The sequence below is a fragment of the Nannobrachium achirus genome (assembly GCF_963921795.1).
Source record: "Nannobrachium achirus genome assembly, chromosome: 6".
Classification (NCBI taxonomy): Eukaryota; Metazoa; Chordata; class Actinopteri; order Myctophiformes; family Myctophidae; genus Nannobrachium; species Nannobrachium achirus.
Window position 1 is genome coordinate 22,878,301 of NC_137815.1, and position 23,515 is coordinate 22,901,815.

The following is a 23,515-nucleotide window of genomic DNA, read 5'->3' on the forward strand; positions in this document are numbered from 1 at the left end:
TGTCTTTGGTTATTGATTTTGTTAATACCTCTGAAATGACAAATTAAACATGGGCAAAATTGTCAAATATATAGAGGCAGAAATTGTGAAAATAGCCGATCTACATGCTCAAAACGCCTCGCAACGCGAGGCGTTGTGAGCATGTAGATCTGCTATTTTCACAATAGAACCGTGTTATACAAAATTCCTCAACTCTTATTGCTCGTCAGGGTGCCGGGTTCCCCAGTTCAAATATGATTATTTCGGGGGTCACGGCCTGAAAAGGTTGAGAACCACTGGCATACACTACCTGTCTTTGGGCATTGCGCATAGGATAAGCGACCTGTTATTGAGCTGAATTATTGTTATATAGTCCTGGAAATTGGGTTAAATATTCTGGAAAAGTTTTGGAAATTAATTGGTAAAATGTGTGGGAACCCTGTCTGTAGAATGTAGATATAGCTTTTTGCAGGCTAGGGATGGGACGATATGAAAATTTCATGTCACGATTATTGTGACCGGAAAAATTTACGATACCGCAATAATCAAAATATCCCCAACATCCATAATCCTGATGCGGAACGTTTGCCAAAAAATAGCAGATCTACAAGCTTGAGACGCGTTGTGAGCTTGGTTATTTTTTGGCAAAGAGATTTGGTAGAGAGTGAATTATATGTATTAAGTACGTTATTTCCAGGTCCGTTTTAACAATTCTAGAGGGTTTAAAACTTTAAATGGTACTGGATATGCAGTTTGGCAAATAAAAGCTGAATTGATCCCAGGGCATGACGGAGGACAATTCCTCAATAAATGTAAATCTCCACAGTTTACAGTTTAGGCATCCAAAGCGACTTACAATAAGCAGATAAAACATCACAATAATAAACAAGATAATATGTCAGTACACATCAACAGCAATATAACAAATGCAAATGGATATCTATCTAGAAAAAACACAATATAATCAGTAAAGAAAAAAAGGTTCTAAAAACCTAAAAAACAGATGCTAACTAGCTTCATGTATGGTCATTGATTTTCAGTAGTGCTAAGGGTTTAGGTGGAGTCTGAAAAGGTGAGTCTTCAGTCCACGGCGAAAGCTAGCGAGTGAGTCCGTTGTTCTAAGTGCGACAGGGAGTTTATTCCACAACTTGGGGGCCAGGAGGGCAAACTGTCTCGGACTAGTGGATTTTTGCCCTGGCGTTTTTAGCGAGGGTTCTGTCAGCATCCCTGTGTTGGCTGATCTAAGTATACGGGTGGGGGTGTAGGGGTTGATCAGGTTTTGGAGGTATGGAGGAGCCATACCTTTGGCTGCTTTGAAGGTCAGCATCAGTGTTTTGTATTCAGTGCGGGCCGCAACCGGGAGCCAGTGGAGGCTGCGGAGAAGGGGAGAGACATGTGAGAACTTAGGCTGGTTGAAGACCAGCCGTGCTAATGCATTTTGGATAAGTTGGAGAGGTTTAAGTGCACATGCCGGGAGACCAGTGAGGAGAGAGTTACAATAGTCAAGTTTTGATATGAGAGATGTCTGGATGAGGCCTCCTGGGAGAGGAAGGGTCTGATTTTACGGATGTTATAGAGTGTGAACCTACAGGACCGGGTGACTGATGCAATGTGTGCCTTGAATGATAGCTGGCTGTCCAGGACCACTCTGAGGTTTCTAGCAGTAGGAACTGAAGTCACTAATGCATTATCTATGGAAATAGTGAGATCTTGCATGGGGCAAGACTTAGCTGGGAAGAAGAGTAGCTCCGTCTTGTTCGGGTTCAGCTTGAGGTAGTGGGCTGACATCCACTGTGAGATGTCGGCCAGACATGCACGATAGGATTATCGTGAGGGTTTTTTATCACTATATAATTTATCATTAATCAATAAAGATTATCGTCCCATCCCTGCGCTAAACCAAAAAGGCCTGGGAAAGCCTATATGTTATACATTTAAAACCGGGAAAGCATGAGTTTATTTTTTGAATAATAAACTACATGTTTTTATGAAAACTCTGTACTATAAGTACAGTTTGATGCAAACCCTGGTATGGAACTTCTGCTGTTTTAGTATGAGAAATTGGTTAATTATTTTACTCTATTAAACTTAGACAATTTCAATTGGGTCTATTAGACTTAGACAATTTCAATTGGGCGTTAGACCTTCTACTTTTAGCAGTTTACCATGTTCATGAGTTTAATTTGTCATTTTAGAGGTAATAAAAAGTCCTTAAATTGTCACTTTAGAAATGTGCATATACCCGAGTCTATACCATACATGGGCAACTGACGGCCCGGGGTCACGTGGCCCGCTTTCGCTTAATGCGGCCCGCAGGTTAATATCGTAATACTGATATATATTAGCCTATTGATTTCAACTGTTCCAATTGCAAACGTGCAAACAGACCTGCTTAATTACTTCAGTCTATATTAGCAGCTTAATGACAAGTATTACAAAATAGTCTATTATGTCAAATGTATTTTTAATTAAGTTCATAAAGTTAACATAAGTATAACTAAATGCTTTTGAAATGAAAATGTTACTTTCAGGATTCCAATTCAAATAGCAAAAAATGATTCAGGAATCCCATTTGAAAAATTGCAGATCTACAAGCTCAAAACGCGTCACACTTTTGAGCTTGTAGACCGGCTATTCTTGCTACTTTTGTAGAATATGAATGTAGAATGATGGAGTAGGGCATTCATTTAAGAAAAAAGTTAAAATATCAGATAACTGCCCGATAGTATATGCAATGTGGCCCTCTGGAGAGAGTGTGGACATAATGTGGCCTTCTCCATCTTTTCAGTTGCCCACCTCTGCTCTATACACTTAAACGTTATGTTGGTTTGTTTACTGTTGAGTGAGAAAACAATGTTGCACATTAAGTTTATCATCTGGGGACCTCCCTGAAATAATTTTGGGTCCCGACCCACAGGTTAATTTACTGTTGATAACCACTGCAGTAGGCTACAGTACAGGTAGATGTCTGATAGTCATGTTTGGTACTAGGGTGTAGTATTTGCCTGGCGTTGCCAGCCTCTATCACACACTTCTACCGCCAGGGGGTATTGTTGTGTTCGGTCTGGTTTATTAACCAGGCAAGTGTAGTATGTTATCAGGCTGACAGCTAGTCTGGTAGGATTCACCTCAAAACAAGGGCTGCAGATTGTTGTTGTGTTAAATGGTAAATGGTGCATTTATATAGCGCTTTTATCCAAAGCGCTTTACAGAGATTGTGCATTACATTCACCCATTCACGCACACATTCATACACCGGTGGCGGAGGAAACCATGCAAGGCACCAACCTGCTCACCGGGAGCAACGTGGGGTTCAGAGTCTTGCTCAAGGACCCTTCGACATTCAGGGGGGGCCCGGATTCGAACTGGGAACCCTTCGGGAACCCTTCGTGCTCTAATAATGGTTTCTCTACCCCTGAGCTATGCCGCCCCACAGTGTTGTTGTTTGGTTTCTATTTTGTGAATGTTTTGAAGGTTTGCACAGGGCTCTACATCCGGTATTGTCCCAACTCAGATTCTAAGCCTGGGACAACTTCCTGGCCAGGAATATCATAGTTTTTGCCCAGAAGTTCTTCTCGCCCCCCTAGTGGCGAAAGAAATAACTTCTGGGAACCCAGATTAGCTGACAGGTAATCACAAGCCACTAGGTGGTGCCATTTTAAAAGAATCAAGTCAAGAAACACTTTACAACATTCAGATATTCAGATACCAACAGCTCGTCTGCTTCTGTCCACAGAGTAGGCTACAGGACCGTGTTGAATGATGTTAAGAGAATGAGACGCTACTGTATCCATGTTGTCCAAACGTGGCACCGCTCTATCTTCCTTTTGGACTTTCCAGAGATCTCTAAGATAAATCAATCAAGCAATGGTTCAGAAGAAAGTATTATTTATGAATGCATCCATCGGCAAAATAAAACTACAAAAGAAACAAACAAACTCATTTCTTGAAATGATTAAGTTTGATGTCAAATAAAATAAATACATAAATAAAAATGGCTTACATGATTGTGTCTCTCGATCTTCTTCTTCTTCTTCTTCTCCTTCTCTTCTCTGGTTCTCATGTAGGTCACTAGGAGGTCTTGTGGAGTGACGCAGAGGCCTCGCTTCTCTCCTGGTTGAGTAATCGTCAAGTTATTTTAAAAAGAAACGTCATGGATTTATTTTGGGCATTTCTCAGAGTATCTAAAATACAAATAACGTGCTACTGATAGTTACCCCGGTGAAGCTCTGAGTCTTTGCTTGTAGAACCACAACGCAACACCAGCAGCAACAACAACAAGATTAATCACAAAACTAATTATAAATAGAGTCCAACAGGTCGTGCAGGGCCCTAAAGGAGCAGAAAACAGAGGTAAACACTCAAAATGGTCATAATAATAGTGGTTCTCAACCTTTTCAGGCCGTGACCCCCAAACTAATCATAGTTTAACTGAGGACCCCCCACCCTACGAGCACTAAGAGTTGAGGCATTACATTTTGTATAACCTGGTTCTATTGTGAAAATAGCAGATCTTCATGCACACGCCAATGCTCTTCATGCTCACGACGCTTCTGCCTCTAATATTTGACAATTTGGCCAATGTTTAATTTGTCATTTTAGAGGTATTAAAAAGTTCTTAAATTGTCGCTTTAGAAATGTGCAGATACCCTCTATACACTTAAACTTTACGTTGGTTTGTTTACAGTTGAGTGAGAAAACAATGTTGCACATTAAGTTAATCATCTGGGGACCCACCAAAATAATTTGGGGGCCGCTGGGGGTCCCGACCCACAGGTTGAGAATCAGTGATTTATAACATAAAAAGGCATGTTGGGACTTTTAGGCGTTCAGTGTCTTGCTCATGAACCCTTTGACACACATTCAAACACGTTTGGTAGAGCAGAGGTCTGCGTTCAAAATGCTCTCCATGGTAACCGTTTAATCACCTCTGAAATGTAAGTAAACCATGACCGCTTCCCACAGCTGCATATAGTTGTGTTTCTGTTTCTCATCTGTATCTTTATCTTTAGCATGCTTTCTCACGGATATAAAAGTGATAAGGGCAAGCTTGTCGCTTTTGGCCGCTCAAATTACAGTTCCTCCGGAACTGGCTAGGCTAAAACAGGTACAACGTAAATGATCTCTTCCTCCACAACACTCTCAACTTCCCCCGTGATTTAAGGTCTCTCGCTCTCGCTATTAAAGCATAATTTCTCACCTGTGTCATGGTACACATAGAGAGATGCGTTTTTTTGTCCATAAGGGTTGGATGCCTCACAGACGTACAGACCTCCCATGTCAGAGGCGAGGCTGATGAACTGCAGCCTGCCTCCCTCTGCACTGATCCCAGACCTGGTCAGTGACTGGTTCATTCTACAACAGAGACACACACAGAGGAACACTACAGATGAATGAATCCCACACAGAACATAATGCCACACTGTCACACTGTGGAATAGAACACCGTTTCCCAAACACTGGGTCATGACCCATTTGTGGGTCACAGAGACATTTTTATGGCTCCCTTTCACACACACAAAAAAAAACATTCCCAGAAAAGCTAAGATCTTCATGAATAAAAAAATGCAATGTTTTTTCTAAGTCAATTCATTAATAAATAAAAGAAGAATCTAGGAAATTCCATGAATCAGAAAACAAATGTCTTAAGCAGGTTGCACACTGCTGCGTTTTCCGGGCCGAATATCGGAGTGAATTGCGCAAATAAAAAATCAACCTCACGTTATGTCAGTCACGTTTGCACACTGCCGCCCGTTTCGCGCACCACTCGGTCCCTTGCTCTCTCTATCTCTCTCTCTCTCCTTGCCCTGAAAAACGCATTTCGCAACGAAAAACGCAGCAGTGTGCAAAGACCTTAAGAGTGTAGTGAAAATAGCCAATCTACAAGCTCATAATGTGGCACGAAGTGACGTATTGTTAGCTTGTAGATCTGTGTTTTCACTAGTTTGGGTCCCCGGCAAACGTTTAATTTCTCTTTTGGGTCATGGGTTTGGGAACCACTGGAATAGAATGTTTGCGAAAATAAGACAATGAATATGTTTTGAGCGGCCATACTATATTGTGAAAATGTATTTCCAAGGTTACATTTTGGTCTACCGTGGGGTTGGGAACCTAAGCTATTATATGGCAAGCTCAAGAGGAAATGTGGTTACATGTGGGGACATTTTGAGACAGACAGAACAAGAAAGAGCTCTTTCATAGAACTAAGGCTCTTACATAGTTCAAGGTCACTTCTTTGATAAGGAGAGAAACAGTGGGCTATTCACACTGAATATAGTGTTCTAGCTAAAAGTTAAGTGGATGGCAGTGTTCACACCGACTATAAAAAAATAAAATGGTGAATTACATAGTTATAGTTATCTTTATAGTTATCTTTATAGTTGTCGTGCCTGGTGGGAATGGAGGTGATGGCTTATGAAAAAACGTTTTTTCTTTTTTCCACAAGAGAAGGGTTTTATTCAAAAGTTAACAGAGCATTCATATAAGAACAGAAAAACTTAACTACACGTTCATCCTCCCCTATTACAAAGCCTCATTCATTATTGTGCCTGGCATTCAGTATCATGTTAACATGGATAAAAGTATAATAACGTTAGGAGGTGTTTGATTCTCTATTTGCTATAATACAGTAACAGCCTATTGTATATGTGGGACTAAGTAAATTATTTACAAAATACTACCGAACGTTGTCATCTTGACATTAAGAAATTAAGTCTTTTGGTCCAATGGCATTCAGTGAGTGTTAATACCACTAGTTATTTGGCGGCAGTCTAGCTCAGTGTTTCTCTAAGTGGATTCTAGGGACTAAATTGACTGTAACTCTAACAACATACAAATGGAACCAAATGGACCCTGACTGGTTACATTTGTGTACTGTCAGAGTTAAGGGGAGAACTTGAAATGTAAAAGTTTGAGAAACACTGGACTAGCTGATGTTGTGTGTATTTGGTCACATTTGTGTTCAGGGATACAAAATGAACTAAAAAAATAAATCATTAATTACATCAGACAGCCTGTGGCCATTTCAACCTTTGAGTGTGTGTGTGTGTGTGTGTGTGTGTGTGTGTGTGTGTGTGTGTGTGTGTGTGTGTGTGTGTGTGTGTGTGTGTGTGTGTGTGTGTGTGTGAGAGAGAGAGAGAGAGAGAGAGAGAGAGCATTCAGGTTTAACAAATGTAAACATGTGATGTAAATGTAAATATGTGTGCCAAGACTAACATTTGCATTTGAACTGGTCTGTTGAAACTACCTGCTCCAGGTGTACGTAGATTTCGGACTGGAGTCAGACACACATTCAAACACATGTCTGGATGTTTCATGGATGTTCACTGACAGAGGTGCATCTGTGAGAAAGAAGATGACATTGACATGCAGTAAAGCTGGTTGCACACTGCACTGCGTTTTCTCGTTGCGTTTTGGAAATCCGAAATCCTCGAAAGCATTTTTCAGGCCAAGAAGAGAGAGAGGAGAGAGAGAGCAAAGGAACAGTGGCGACACTTGTGAAAACCGGGAAAAATCAACCCTGGTCCGAAAATAAATACGAAACGGGCGGCAGTGTGCAAACGTGACTGACATAAAGTGAGATTGATTTTTTTATTTACGTGCTCCGAAATTCACCCCAATATTCGGCCTGAAAAACGCAGACAATAGTTATGAATGATGTCAGTAACACATAAACGGGAGATAATGGCACCCATGTAGATAAGCTGCAATGTACTGTGCAACTGGCACCCACGATTATCAATAATAGCCAAATGCTGAACTGGAGATAATAGCATTATTATACAAATAATGCTGCAACTGACTTTAAGATGAATGGTTCTTTTGAATGTCCAGACTGAGACTGACTCCTGCTTGATGGATTGTTTAGCAAATCATTTACTGCTCCACCAGGTTACAGTTCTCTGGTTTATATATAGACACTCAGGAATGTGGAATGTGTCCTTAAGAAAACTACAGATGCAAGTGACACACATGGTTTCACACGGTGGAATCTACCCACACCTATAATAATACATTGTGACTGTATTGTGACAAATAGATGTGATTAATAAGATATGCTATAGCAAGGGTTCCCAAACTTTTCAGGCCCTGTCCCCCAAAATTTGAACTGACAAGCACTTGGAATTGTAAGCATTACGTTAAGTTTGACTCGGTTCCACAATTATTATGAAAATAGCCAATCTATAAGCTCACAACACCTCGCACTTCGAGGCGTTGTGAACTTGTCGTTCGGCTATTTTCACAATATTTGCCTCTTTCTTACATCATATTTGACACTTTGGAATTAAAGAGGTCTTAAAAGTAATTAAGTTGTCACTTACATACTGTATACCCTGTATACACTGTTGAGGGAGAAAACAATCATGCACATTAAGCTAATCATCTTCCCCCCCAAATAAATTGTGAACCCCCCTGGGCCCAGTTTGGGAACCACTATACTGTAGGTCAAACGATGAAGGTATACCCACGGTGGACCATGATGGTGAAGGCCAGGGTGTCTGCTGTTGCCAGGGCTTGTTGCTTGACCACACACTGGACGAGGAGGCGGTTGGTGTTAATGGTAGGTATGCCGACCAGACGGCTAACTGTGGTGGTGGTGCCGTTGGCATGTTGAGTGGAGTTGGTCTCGACCCTCAGGGACTCCCCAGAAGAGCCAGTGTCCCAGGTCACCTCTGCGGGAGGTTTGGCACCAGCAGCTATGCAGCTCGCATACGTGACCCAACCGTCACCCACAACGGGAGCAGGAACTTCACCTTCCAGGCTGGTGACTGGAGGGACTAGTTGCACAAAACATGTAGAAGGTCAAGTTGCAACAGTAGACTGTCCAATGTTATGTTGCAAACCTTATTAAAGTATTTGATCCAGCCACAGTTTATCCTGTGAAAAAAAATTAGAATATGTATAATCTCAAATGGCTATCATGTAGAATAGGGCTATCATATAGCATCATAAAGAGAATATCAAGCTAAACACCAATTGATTTCCAAATCTAATTTGTCAAATGTTAACATTGGTTTATTAGCAATGAATGAAAAATCAAGAAGTTCCCTTTGATCTGTCTGTCTATCTATCTACATTGGTGTGTGTAACTGTATAGCTGAGGACCCATGGATGTGGCGATGTGCAATGTCCAATTCACCCTTTGTCAAATCCCGCCTGTTGTCCCGCCCCTCTTCACACTCATTGGTTGCTGTGCCTTGGTGGGACATTCGGTGGGACACTCCATCCACTACCATTGTAATTCAGTTGCTTCGTATTGCTATTATGTGTGTCCAATTCTAATTTCAAACTTGGTTTCAGTAAAATGGAGCTACTCAGTGGCAGTATTGTGACTCAGCATGTTTTTAGAGTAGATGACAGAGTACAGCAACTTGCAATGGGCCTGGTGTACAAGATACACTACACCACTATGATACCCAAGTACCTGTCAAAATACTTTATAAACGTTAAGGATGTCCATAATTACAACACCAGAGGCAGTGCCACAGATCACGTTCAACCCAGAGTCAACTCAAAGAAAGGGTCGAACTCGTTCTTCTGCTACACCACAAAAATGTGGAATGCCTTACCGAAGGCCATAAAGGAGTGTGGATCACTAGCATCCTTTAAAATTGCCCTAAAAAAACACTTACAGGCAGCAGCCGTTCACAACTGGTAAAAACCTAGCCCAACCCTACCCTCCCTGCCCCTTCCTTGTATATACTGTACATACCGATTGTTTTAGACTTACTGTTACCTGCCCCTTCCTTGTATATATTGTATATACTGTACTTACTGATTGTATAGACCTACTGTTTTCTTTTTTTCTTTACATATCTACTGCATAGTACTGTGTTCTATTTGTCTGTCATTCAATGTTATATGAGATACTTTAATGGTTTCCTGTTGAAATAAGCTTAGTCTTTTCATGGATCTCCTTTTAGTAGACCTTGTACCAGTGAACTGTACCGTCATGAATCTGTACATTTTCCTATGCAAACTTCTAATAAAGCCTTCAATCAATCAATTAAATGTTTTTATTTCCCTAAAACTTATGTTTCAGCAAATTCAACATAAAAAAGGCGGAACCAGGGCGGGACAAGGCAGATAGAGCCTGCTGGTTGGTCAGTCAGGGACCAACCAGAAGGCTAACAAAGGGTGAAGCCTGCTCATATGGACAAACATGAGTTATCTTCATTATACAACAGAGAACTTCAATATATGCCAATTTGACCGTGTTATAAAAAAGGTTTATACCAAGCACTGTCAATGGTATGTCTGTCCTGTAGGATCCACTTGGGAAGAGAGTGAAGATGCAGGTGTAGACTCCTTCGTCTGACAACTTGACATCAGATAAAAGGATAGTTCCATTGTTGTCTTTTAAACTCCCGATGAAACTGAATCTATTGTCCCTACCATTGACAAGCTCCGGCCCATACTCAGGTGAAATGGTGAAGAAGTCCACTACCGGCTTTTGTCCGGTTTTCTTCTTCCAGAAGATCTGAGAGATGTCATCAGCTGCAGGTTTCCCAGTCAGTGTGCAGGGCAAGGAGATATTATGTCCTTGTACTGCTGATTGCTTTCCTCCAATCACCTTGATACCTGAACAACATTAAGGATGTTTTATTAAAGGAAAATGACTTTATTTCTATTGATTAGTCACGCCATGGAGACTAGAGTTCAATAATATTTTTAGTTTTTTGTCACATTCCTAAGACAAAAATGTGATAACAATAAATTTACCCCCATTCGTTCCGGATGGGGACCCGTTTCGAAACGGGTCCCCAATTTACTCGAATCAAATTTTTGTCTTAGGAATGTGACAAAAAACAAAAAATATTATTGAACTCTACTCTCCATGGCATGAGTAATCAATAGAAAAAAGTCATTTTGGAGTGAACTACTCCTTTAAGGTCTGTTATGGATCTAGGATGGAACACACTATGAACACTACTATGAAAATGTGCTTGATTTGTGGAACTTTTAGTGACAGTACAACCTACAGCCATAGGTTGGTGCCGTAAAATTAAACAATATATACAGTATGTATGTCTCTGCTGTCAGGCAGAAACCAGCTAACTACAAAATGTTAGGGAAATGAAAAAACATTGAGCTCAAGTGGAGTTAGGAGGTTTTGTCCATCATTGATAAGAGCTGACAGTGGATTTCCAAGCTAAACCTTGCCTCTGCAGCTGCTCTGTCGCAAGGGAGAGGGCTAAACCAGCTAACTCCATCCCCTCTGGTGGAATTAGCTGGTTTGGCAGACAGTTTGAGGATGCAATGGAGTTGGCTGGTATTGTTAGAAGCGTCTTTTGATACTTTTCATTGGTTCAATACTTATTTTAACCAACATACAGACGTAAAGGGTGTTCAATATAGCACTAATTCAAAAAAAAAGAAAAAAAAAAGAAATGGAAACTGAGTTAGCTGGTTTCTGTGGCACAGGGACGATATATATATATATATATATATATATATATACACACAACTTTCCAACGTCCCATTGTGCATTGCGCAGAAGGTGTGCGGCAGCTTCCGAGTGTGATTTACATGCTCACAACGGTTGCCAATGTCCAATGTTTCTCTAATATACACGCATGCTGACATCACTGATACTATACAGTGCCCAAATTTGGAGATGACTGACATCACTGACGATAGCCTACGTCTGGGTTCTCCAACATTACTTCTGAGACTCCTACATTCAATCCCTAATATAGGCCTACTGTGCACACCCCATAACCCAAATTGCTCAATATCTTCAAACTAGTCATAATGGACTGACCAAATTGTTCCACATGTTATTATTGGGACAAGTTGGCTGGCTACACGAGGCCGGTGCTGTGTGCCCATTGAAATCATGATAGGAAAAAGAAAGTCATTTTCTCTCAATAGTGTGTTGCCTTTGAGCGCTGCTTCCTCATTGGCTAAAAGTTGAAGTGAAGATGATACTGATGATGACAAGAAGAAGAAGAAGAAGAACAACAACAATAACAACAGATGTGGCTAGTGATGGAGACAAGGATGCATGCAAGGAAAGCAGCCATGAAGTGGATTTGTCATTATCAGTGACATGCTGGGCTCCTGATTCAACCCGGGAAAAAGAGGCCCTCATTGCGCGCTATAGAGAGATTTCTCTCTCCATAGCGCTGCTGCTACTCAAAGATTTGCCATTTCAGATCATGACAAGTGACAAGCCAGTGGGCCAATTACATGAGTTATATTTCGTTGTTCTCGGGTAGAAACCTTGTATGTCCAAAACCGTTTGTTTTGTATTTATCATTTTAAAAATGATTTAAACTAGTGAAAACAGCCAATCTACAAGCACACAACGCCTCGCACCGCGAGGCGTTGTGTGCTTGTAGATCTGCGTGCGTGCTTGTGTGCGTGTGTGCTTGTAGATCTGCTGTTTTCACTACTTTTGTGCAACGGCCTATGATGAAGCAGGGCTTTGCTTTGCCAAAAAATTGACAAATTTGAAACTTGGAGATACAAGGTTACTGGCCGACAGTGACAATTTACTTTGTTGGCCGCCCAGCCCCCAAAATGGAACGAAGGCCGACATTTTATTTTTTTCCTAATGGCCGGCCTGGACCGGCCGGGAATGAACCGGCCGTTTGGGAGTTGTCCCGCTTTTCCCAATGGCCAGCACGTCCCTGGTCATCATGGAATTTCCCCTTGAGCAAGAGGCCAAAGAAGGGAAGAAGCAGAGGAGAAGTGGAATAGAAGCATACTTTGGACGGTCTTCCACGGCATCAACATCCACAGCAGTGCAACGTAAAACGCCATGGTACCATAGGCTGTTCTGTCAGGACACAAAAATGGAAAGTGATGATGATTAGTGTCGACACACTTTTAATGGAACTGTTAAATTGTTAGATTATCTAAACACAAACACCAAACATATCAGACGTTTCCCATGAGAAAGCTCACAAATGCTTCCTGGTCAGGTTTTTTTCTCGCCCTCTCTCGTTTTTTGTTTGGTTAATGAATAATTCAAAAGTTATCTTTTGAATGATTCATTAACCCAACGAAAAATCCTGACCAGAAAGCTGACCTCTCCTCTGGGTGTCTACACCGGTTGTTCTCAACCAGTGGTCCGGGGACCACCAGCGGTAACCAAATGGACCCTTATTAGAACAAAGGAGGACAGATCCGAGCACTCAAAAAAGTTTAAAAAAGGAGGAGAGGGGGCGTAAAAACTGGGTACTTTATTTCATAATAATAAAAGCCCTCTTGGCTTTTATTATTATTCTTACAGGCAATTAAATTAATTGCCTGTAAGAATTTTTAAGAATACATTGAACAAACTATGTTACTTGTGCGCCAGCAGAGCACGCCATTAGGAGCGCTCACCACTGGCGATGCCAGTGCTATCACCACTGGCATCACCAGGAATGCTGGTACACACATAGCTACCTAACTACCTACCTACAGTACCTACCTACCTACCTACCTACCTACCTACCTACCTACATACGCAGCCCAACACAGTACTTGCACACTCTGCTGGTGCAAGTAACCAGTAAGACTCCCTAAATCGAGACCGCCAGGTCGCATGTAAAAATCAGCCTGAAGGTGGCGCCAAATGTGACAGATCCATGTTGATGACATGACTCTAGACATACTGTGTAACGCTTTGCGTGATTTTAGGGCAAAATCTGTCCAAAAATGTGTTTTGCAAGAATCGGCCTCATGGTGGCGCTAGAAGAGGGGCATGTGAGAAATGGGGGGTGGGGGTAGTGGTTTGGCAGGCAAGGAGTGTGTGTGCAAATTTTGGCATGGATTGGGGCAACGGTGGCGGGGATATGAGAAGGGCAAAAGTGTGACGTGTGACAGACTGACTGACAGACTGACAGCCGGTGGAGGTTTTGATAGTAACTGCGACCCGACGGTCGCAATTAGAAATTGTAATCATAACGCACGTTACATTTGAAGCAAATCAAAGTCAAGTGCTATGGTTGTATCACACGCACATATGAACCACCAGCAAATTAGATCGAAAGAGTGTCTTTCCTAGCCTGACATTCAGCCTGAATTGACATTTCGTTAAAATTTGGCTAGCGATTCAGGGTCTGGAACTAGGCTAAGTCTTTCCCCCTACAGTTTAAAGTTTGTGAATGTTTAAAATGTGTCCATTTGAGAATAAAATTAGGCCTACATTAAAACTGTATTTTGTATTTCAAATACAGAAAATACCACACCTGAAAGTATTTTGATACAAATTACATCCCAGCCAAATACAAATTACAAAATACAAAAAAGTATTTCAAAAACGTATTTCAAATACATGTATTTCAAATACTGCCCATCTCTGTAGCCTCGTAAACCAGTCTCTCCCGGATATCTACATGTCATTTGCTTTCAGGTGAGCAAATAGAATGGCTACAATAGCTCTAGGACAGCTTTACCACAGCTTTCACCAGTAGGCCTAAACCCCAGCTGCAAGGCTGAAAATAGCATCTGACACAAGATAAACATAACATTCAACTGAACTCTGTCCAACAAAAATACTTTTTTTGTGAGAGGCTAAATCTCACAGGCAGGGCTTATATCTGGGGCATTGGTGGCAGAACAATACGCACATTGTGCTGTACTGTATAGGCTAAACTTACCTTTGGGGTATTTTAAAATACCTTTGGGTATTTTTTGAGAGGTTACACCTCACAGGCAAGGCAGGGCTGGACTGGGACATAAATTCGGCCCTGGCATCTTGGCCCAGACTGGCCCAACAACCGGCGTGAACCGAACATATGATCTACAAGCCTTGTGGACTTGTATCAGCTGGTAAATGTTTTGTGGGACTCCTGCATGGGCCACATCAGTAGCCTGTGATTGGGCTACTAGGTCAGTATTCAGATGATGGACAAACCAATCATGTTACGTCTCTCTGCTCTGTGGGTCAGTGCAACTGAAGGATTGAAAAAAAAAGAACGAAAAAAAGGCCCACAAGCCCACTTGTATAGTCGGCATTGTTACAATAGGTGTCCTATTGTTGTCTAGGTAGGAACGTTCCTTTTACAGGTGGCGCACAGGCGGCACCTGTTGTTGGTTACACCTGGCGGGAATAGGCACTGTACTGTTTACGTGAGCTGGAGCTGTAATAAACTATTGCCGGTTGGGCTGAAGATATATAAATTCTGTGTTGCTTATTAAGAAATATAACAGAATTTAACATGGTGGCAGCGGTTGTGAACCAAGCCTGAAGAAGCTACACTTTGTATAAAAAGAAACGGCGGTGATTTCCGAGGAACGACAGAACTGTTTGTACCTGACTTGATATGGATGGATTGAAACCACCACAGACCCTGTGTCTGGATGCGGGTAATCTGTCCCGTTCGTGGAAGACATGGAGGGACGAATTCATGCTGTATGTGGATTTAACGTTTGACAGCGAGGAAGATGACGGCGGCGCAAAGAAGAAAGTGAAGCTGTTTTGTTACCTCGTCGGCGAAAGTGGCAGAGAGCTACTGGACACGTTGATGGGAGATACGGCCAGAGCTGACTGGAAGTTGGATGATATCATTAAAAAGTTTGATGAGCACTGCAACCCTAGCATCAACGAGACAGTGGAACGTTATCGTTTTTTCACGAGGAACCAGGGCGGTGGTGAGACAATGGACAGTTATGTCACGGAACTGAAGCTGTTAGCGAGGACGTGCAACTTTGAGCAATTGAGAGACTCGCTCATCCGCGATCGGATTGTATGTGGACTCAATGACGCAAGCATGGGAGAGAGACTGCTTCGTGAAAAGAATTTGCAACTGGATACGTGCATTCAACTGTGCAGAGCAGCGGAGCTGTTGCGGGAAAACAGCAAAACCATCTCTGGACCGGTGATGGAGGAGGAGGTGCACGTTGTGGGCAGAGGCGGAGCTACGCGCCAAAACTACACAAAGAGCACAGTGGAGTGCAAGTTTTGCAGCAAAACACATGAACGTGACAAGCGAAGGTGCCCAGCATTCGGTAAGAAATGCAAAGCATGTGGAAAAGACAACCACTTTTCAGCTGTATGTAGAGCAAGCCCAGACAAATTTAAGAAACGGGTGCATAATGTAGCAGGCACTGAGTGTGACAGTGATGAGGAATATGAAGATGTCCTCTGTGTTACTGCAACAGAGACTGATAATGTGAATGCAGTAGACACGAAGAAAGTTAATGATACACAGCTATTTGCAGGCATGCTACTGGGCAAAAGTAATGATGTAGTGAAATTCCAAATAGTTTGTGGTGCTAGTTGCAATATAATTCCACTCTACCTGCTAAACCCTGACACCAAACTCGAGGAGACCAAGACAGTTCTAGTGATGTACAATAAGAGCAAACTGAGGCCACTGGGAAAATGCAAAATTAAATTGAGAAACCCAAGAAACCAGAAACTCTACCAGGTGCAGTTTGAAGTTGTGGATAATGACTGCAGTGTACCACTGCTGGGAAAAAGAGCCAGTGAGGCTATGAAACTGATAAAGGTGCATTATGAGAACATAATGGCAATAGACGGTATTGTGACCTCAGACAAGCCCACTAGTGGACAGTGGACACTGGGACAGATCAAATCAGAGTTTGCAGACGTGTTCACTGGGGACGGCTGTCTGGAGGGGGAATATAAAATAGAGATTGATGACACAGTGAGACCTGTACAGTTGCCAAAAAGACGTGTTCCAGTCGCTATGATGAAACCCCTGAAAGCAGAACTGCAGGACCTGCAACGCAGAGGAATTATCGCACCAGTCGAGTGCAGTACAGATTGGATCAGCGGGATGGTAGTCGTACAGAAACCAAACGGGAAGCTGAGAGTGTGTATTGATCCAAGGCCCTTAAACAAGGCACTAAAGCGCAGTCACTTCCCACTACAGGCCATCGAGGACATACTCCCTGACCTGTCCAAAGCCAGGGTCTTCACTGTGTGTGACGTCAAGAGCGGATTCTGGCACGTCAAGCTGGAAACTGAGTCGAGTCACTTGACAACATTTTCGAGCCCATTTGGACGGTACCGATGGCTGAGGATGCCAATGGGTATAAGCCCGGCACCAGAGATCTTTCAAAGAAAGCTGACACAAGCATTAGAGGACCTGCCTGGTCTCTACATAATAGCAGATGATGTGCTGATTACAGGTCAAGGTGAAACACAGGAGGCAGCTGAGCGTGACCACAATGAAAAGCTGAGACTGTTCCTGGCCCGATGCAGACAAAAAGGCATAAAACTGAACGGAGACAAATTCAAACTGAGACAAAAGGAGACTAAGTACATAGGACATTGTCTGACGGCTGAAGGCCTCAAAATTGATCCTGAAAAGGTGCGTGCTGTCAAACAGATGCCACGGCCAACAGATGTCAAAGGCATACAGAGGCTGTTGGGAATGGCTAATTACCTGGCCAAGTTCTGCCCGCATCTCTCTGACCAGTGTGAGATGTTGAGGCAATTGACACATAAGGACTGTAAGTGGGACTGGACAGCACAGCATGAGGAATCATTCATCAATCTGAAAGAGACTATTACAAATGCACCTGTGCTGAAATACTACAACCCAGAGGACGAGCTAACTGTACAGTGTGATGCATCAGACACCGGTTTCGGTTTGGGTGCAGCGCTTATGCAGAATGGAAGACCAGTCGCATTTGCGAGCAGAGCACTCACGAAGACGGAGCGTGGCTATGCCCAAATAGAAAAAGAATTCTTAGCAATGGTTTTCAGCATGGAAAAGTTCCACCAGTACACCTATGGCAGAAATGTTACTGTGCAAAGTGACCACAAGCCCTTGGAAAACATTGTAAGAAAACAGGGTACTGAGCGCGCCTAAGAGACTGCAAAGAATGATGTTGCGCATTCAGAAATACGATTTGGAGGTGGTGTATGTGCCCGGAAAACATATGTTGCTGGCAGACACATTAAGCAGAGCCTATCTTCCTGAGTGTTCATCCGTTGGCTCAGTGGAAGCTGAAATAGAGACTGTTAATATGGTGCAACACTTGCCTATCTCTGAAGACAGGCTCCATGCAATCCGCACAGCAACAAAAGAGGACAAAACACTACAGGTGCTGATTGAAACAATGTTCCAAGGATGGCCAAAAGACAAGGCAATGACACCTAGTGAAGTCAGACCATACTTCTCATTCCAAGACGAGCTGACATTTCAGGATGGAATAGTGTTCAGAGGCGAACGTGCTGTTGTTCCTGATTGACTGAGGAGAGAGCTCACTCAGCGTCTACACTCCTCTCATCTGGGTGTTGAAGGATGCCTGCGGAGGGCTAGAGAGTGTGTCTACTGGCAGGGCATGAACGACCAGATCAAGACCTATGTAGCGAAGTGTGACATCTGCAGGTCAGTGGACAATAAACAACAGAAGGAAACACTGATTCCACACGAGATTCCGGGCAGACCCTGGGCAAAGGTGGGCACAGATCTGTTCTTATTTGATAACAAAGACTACCTGATCACTGTAGACTATTATTCAAACTTCTGGGAAATAGACTATCTACCTGACACCAAGTCTACAACAGTAATAAAGAAGCTAAAAGCCCATTTCTCTCGTCAAGGTATTCCAGATATCATAATTAGTGACAACGCCCCACAGTACTCATCGCAAGAGTTCCAGAGATTCAGCAAAAGAGCCTCATGTACAAAGCCAAAGCGTCTGGAAGGGACCCTTATTTGGCAATTCTAGATCATCGCAACACACCGTCACAGGGAATGGACACCAGTCCAGCACAGAGACTACTCAGCCGGCGTACTAAAACGCTACTCCCAACCAAAGCAAGTCTTCTTCAGCCGAAAGTCACAGAGGTAGAGAAGGAGCTGCAAATGAAACAGTATCGTCAGCGTCTCTACTATGACAGGTCAGCAAAGGACCTTGACACGCTGAAAACAGGTGACTGTGTGAGAGTACAGCCCTTTGCACCTTATACTGTCTGGCGAGTAGGCAAGGTGCTTAGGCCCATTGATGCACGGTCCTATGAGGTCCAGTTGGATAATGGCAGAGTGCTCAGGAGGAATCGCAGGCACCTCAGGCGTGCTCCTGGCAGGGCCCCGATGGACACAGAGACTGTTGACCTCAGTCACCCAGGGATTACTTCTGCGCAGACGGACACACAGACTGTCCCTGAGAGACACACAGAGACACACGCTGTCCCTGAGAGAAACACCACCACAAGCACTGAGGACAGCGACACACCAGTTACCACCAGAGCTGGTCGCACGGTTGTGAAGCCACAACGTTACAGGGACTTTGTGTCCTAAAGCACTGTATGGCCTTTGGGGGGGTATATATATAAAAAAAAGAAAGAAAAAAGAAGGGGGAAACGGAGTTTATTGAAAAGTTATCTTTGCATTGAAATATGTATGTCATGTGCTAAAGAAAATCGTTTGAAATGTTTAAGAGTGATTTGTAAGAGACATACTGTATTGCACTCAATTTCATAGCTTTGCACTTAATCTCATAGCTGTGGAAGATACACATTTTGAAATGTCCATTTTGCAATATTGTGTTGACAATAGTGTTGTTGAAAAAAAAAAGAATCAAAAGAGAAAAGATGTTACAATAGGTGGAACGTTCCTTTTACAGGTGGCGCACAGGCGGCACCTGTTGTTGGTTACACCTGGCGGGAATAGGCACTGTACTGTTTACGTGAGCTGGAGCTGTAATAAACTATTGCCGGTTGGGCTGAAGATATATAAATTCTGTGTTGCTTATTAAGAAATATAACAGAATTTAACAGGCATATGTATGCCAGATGCCAAGTTCACCCCTGCTGCCAGGGATGTAGTGGGACAAAGCACACTGGACACTGGGTAAAACAAACAGAGGTCATAGTCATAGTGACATGCCTATATATGGGCATATCAGGTTTGTTTATGATAGCCTACATCAGAGTGACGTGGCTGCGGTCCGCTGGCCCTCCCAGTAGGCTAACTTGTATCATAGCTCATTGCCTTAATACCACAAAAACATGATCAGATGGAATCAACTGAGCCTATGTGTGAGCCAATCAGATTTCAGCAAGGCCGGTTGGGGCCGCTCATATCCCCCTCAACAAATGAAAGTAGTTTGTTTGTCCCACTGAGCCTTGCAGAGAGCTCTGAGGGGCAGGTGCTCAGGGCCATAAAAAAACTTCCCTTTTTTGAGGCAAAAGGACAGGTGCCCAAGTACCCAAAGACCCCCTCCCTCTGTGCGTGCCTGTACAGTCTGTCAGGCACTGGCTATCCCGAGGCTAGGCAGGCACTGGCAGGTCTAGCCTAACCTCGCCTACCAGGCTTTCTCCCGGGAGAGAGCCTGGTGCTCGTTCACAACAGACCGTTTGGTTTCCGCCTAAAGCGCGGAAACCACTAGAAGAAGCGGCGTCGCTTTGATTTGGTTACCACCGTTTGTTTCCCCAATCCCTATTAAAATGCTCGAGTAGCCTAGTGTGGTTTTGCCGGTCGCTAAAAGTTGGACTAAAACATGCATATACCAAACTAATTTTTCAAAAGCAAAACTACTCCGCATCGAGGAGTTTATTAGGTAGGCCATAAAAGTATGTCCTTGAGCGCAGGGGAATTATTTTGGGTTAAAACTGTTTCCGGTGGATAGTTCAAATTGTAGTCCTTGAGTACTACAACATGACGTTTTGTGGTTTCCGCTCCAGACCGGTTACAAACCCGAAAAGTGAAGTGATCCCAGACTAGGTCTAGCCTGGCTCCAGCCCATAGACCCCGCCCACTCTCTGACAGACAAGAACAGTTTCTGCACCTGTTAATTGCGACCGTCAGGTCGCAGTTACTACCAAAACCTCCACCGGCTGTCTGTCAGTCTGTCAGTCTGTCCGTCACGTCACACTTTTCCCCAACTCATATCTCCGCCACCGTCGCCCCAATCCATGCCAAACTTTGCACACACACTTCTTGCCTGCCAATCCACAACCTCCACTCCACCAGGGACCCCCGGAGCACCAGGGACCCCCAGGGACCCCCTTCCGCCGCCGCCAAAAAGTGCAAAAATGACCACCCAAACGGGGCTGTTCACAGGGAATTCCAGGGGACCACCGACTCCTGGTGCTCCAGCATGGATGCCCCTAGTGGAGGACCCCCGCCATTGCAGCGCACATAAAATGCCGTAACTCGGGCTAGGAGCGACCGGGAGAGCCGGGGCCGGTACCCACGCGTCCGCCTCGGCGGCGCCAAGAGAGCCGTCAACATGAATCTGTCCCATATAGCACCACCATCAGGCCCATTTTTTCAAACACATTTTTGGACACTGCTCCTACAGATTTTGCCCTAAGATCACGCAAATCGGTACACAGTATGTCTACACTCATGTCATCAACATGGATCTGCCCCATATAGCGCCACCATCAGGCCGATTTTTTCAAAAACATTTTTGGACACTGCTCCGACAGATTTTGCCCTAAAATCACGCAAATCGGTACACAGTATGTCTACAATCATGTCATCAACATGGATCTGTCCCATATAGCGCCACCATCTGGCCGATTTTTTCAAACACATTTTTGGACACTGCTCCTACACATTTTGCGCTAAAATCACGCTGCGACCTGGCGGTCGCTTATCTCCCGATTAGGGAGTCTTACTGGTGTAAATGCTGCACCAATCAGAAAACATGAACAGTGCTTTGCATATTTCAATTCAATGAGCTAGTGTCAGTTGTTGTTACCTGTATGTGCGTATAGCCTACACATGTGCGTGTCCTGTCCTGTCCTGTGCATCTTATATGAAATACATAAAGTGGTTCCTGTGTAAATAAGCCGAAAACCTTACTATCTCTTTTTAGTTGACCTTGTACCAGTGATTTGTAGCCTGCTGTCATGAAACTGTACTTTTTCCTATATGCAACCTTCTAATAAATCCTTCAATCAATCAATGTGCATTATGTGCCTGTGCGTGCATGAAGAGGCATTGTCACAGTGCTGTGTTACATTGTAATCCACCTGTCACAATAATAATAGGCCTAAGGAGAAAATAATAACGGTTTACCACATAGTTAGTGTCTCTCTCTCTCTCTCTCTCTCTCTCTCTCTCTCTCTCTCGGAAAAGAAAAGCTTTTAGTGGAAAGTGCGCTAGCCTACCTTATTCGTTCTTCTTTGTCTATTTAAACTATGTTCTGCTTTTATTTTCTTGCATCGTCTAGCTGTTTAACTTGATCTTTAATTTAATTTAATTCGTATAAATGTGCTATAGCCTACAAATGAACGTATACCTTGGCTTAGCCCTAGAATGTCTCCAATATTCGGTCGATTGACTCTCCGAGTAATCCCTCAGATGTGGAGCCATAGAACGCTCCCATGGCGCGGCGGTTAGCAACTAATCTGCGCGGCACTAAAGTGCTGCGCGCTACTTGTGTACTCACCCAATAATTAATTCCTCAGCCTGGGAGAAAGACATTGTCCTATAGTGTCATATCCATTTGAAAGTTCTGGCTGAAAACATGTACTTTGTAAAATATCACCACTTATCACGAGCCAACACGGACGACTTACACGACCGGGCGAGGGGCTCGGAATGACTGCTGGACTGAATATATGGAAACATCCTATTGGAAGCACAAAACGTACTGGGCACACAATTGACAGGTGCTTGTGATTGACGTGGGGTGACTAATCACACCACCTGCGTGATTGTGTGCCCCGTACTTTTGTGCTTCCAAAAGGATGTTTCCATATATTCAGTCCAGCAGTCATTTCGGGCCCCTGGCCCGGTCGTGTAAGTCGTCCGTGTTGGCTCGAGATAAGTGGAGATATTTTACAAAGTACACGTTTTCAGCCAGAACTTTCAAATGGATATGACACTACAGGACAATATCTTTCTCCCAGGCTGAGGAATTAATTATTGGGTGAGTACACAAGAAGCGCGCACCACTTTAGTGCCGCGGAGATTTCGTGCTAACCGCCGCGACATGGGAGCGTTCTATGGCTCCACATCTGAGGGATTACTCGGAGAGTCAATCGACCGAATATTGGAGACATTCTAGGGCTAACCTTGGCTTAGATCGTAAGCCAAAAACAATCTCTTGTTTGTAGTACAAACAAGAGATTCTGACGGATGACCGATCTTACACAAATATGTAGCCTATTTCTATCACTTACCATTGCTTTAGGAGACTTTGGTGCAATTGGTTGTGACTCATGGACCGTCTTTAAGCTTTACATCCTCGGACTGTCTTGAATATTGGCGAGGCGACATGGCTACGAATGTGTACACAAATGTGTTACTTGAGTAAAAGTATAAATAATAGGCTACTGCAATGCAAAAATACTCTGTTACCGGGGTGCACACACACCAAAAATATGGTCGCCAGCGGATAAACTCTTTTAGGTGCACGGCTGACTAAACGCAGAGAGCGCATTCGGTCCCAAAGCCGCGACGCACCTGCCAGTCACTTCCAGACCCCTCCCCATTCTGTGCCTTCGGAGCTGCTGCATAAACGCAAGGTCGGCGCTGCGCGGCAGTGCGCGCAGATATCCTCAACTCACTGACATGAAAACGCCTCTTTCCCTTTGAAATGCATTGGCAGAACGCGGATTCCAATCTCAGGTATTTTTGGTGTGTGTTCCAACTTGTGGCTG

General features: G+C 43.5%; 1 protein-coding gene across 2 annotated transcripts; it reads right to left on the reverse strand.

Annotated features, from left to right (window-relative positions):
• Positions 1–174: 174 nt before the first annotated feature.
• On the reverse strand, positions 175–23,263 carry LOC308287807 (nectin-4-like). 2 transcript variants are annotated; one of them, XM_080729090.1, is made up of 9 exons: positions 23,036–23,263; positions 12,693–12,758; positions 10,216–10,560; positions 8,448–8,756; positions 7,226–7,319; positions 5,180–5,334; positions 4,197–4,311; positions 3,983–4,092; positions 175–3,825 (listed from the first exon to the last, which is right to left on the reverse strand). In XM_080729090.1, coding segments are annotated over exons 2-9 (1,185 nt in total). In that variant the 5' UTR covers positions 12,748–12,758; positions 23,036–23,263; the 3' UTR covers positions 175–3,823. The 2 variants fall into 2 exon arrangements, with proteins under 2 accessions (XP_080585216.1, XP_080585215.1); XM_080729089.1 differs by having other exon boundaries at positions 12,693–12,763.
• Between the last annotated feature and the right edge of the window lie 252 nt (positions 23,264–23,515).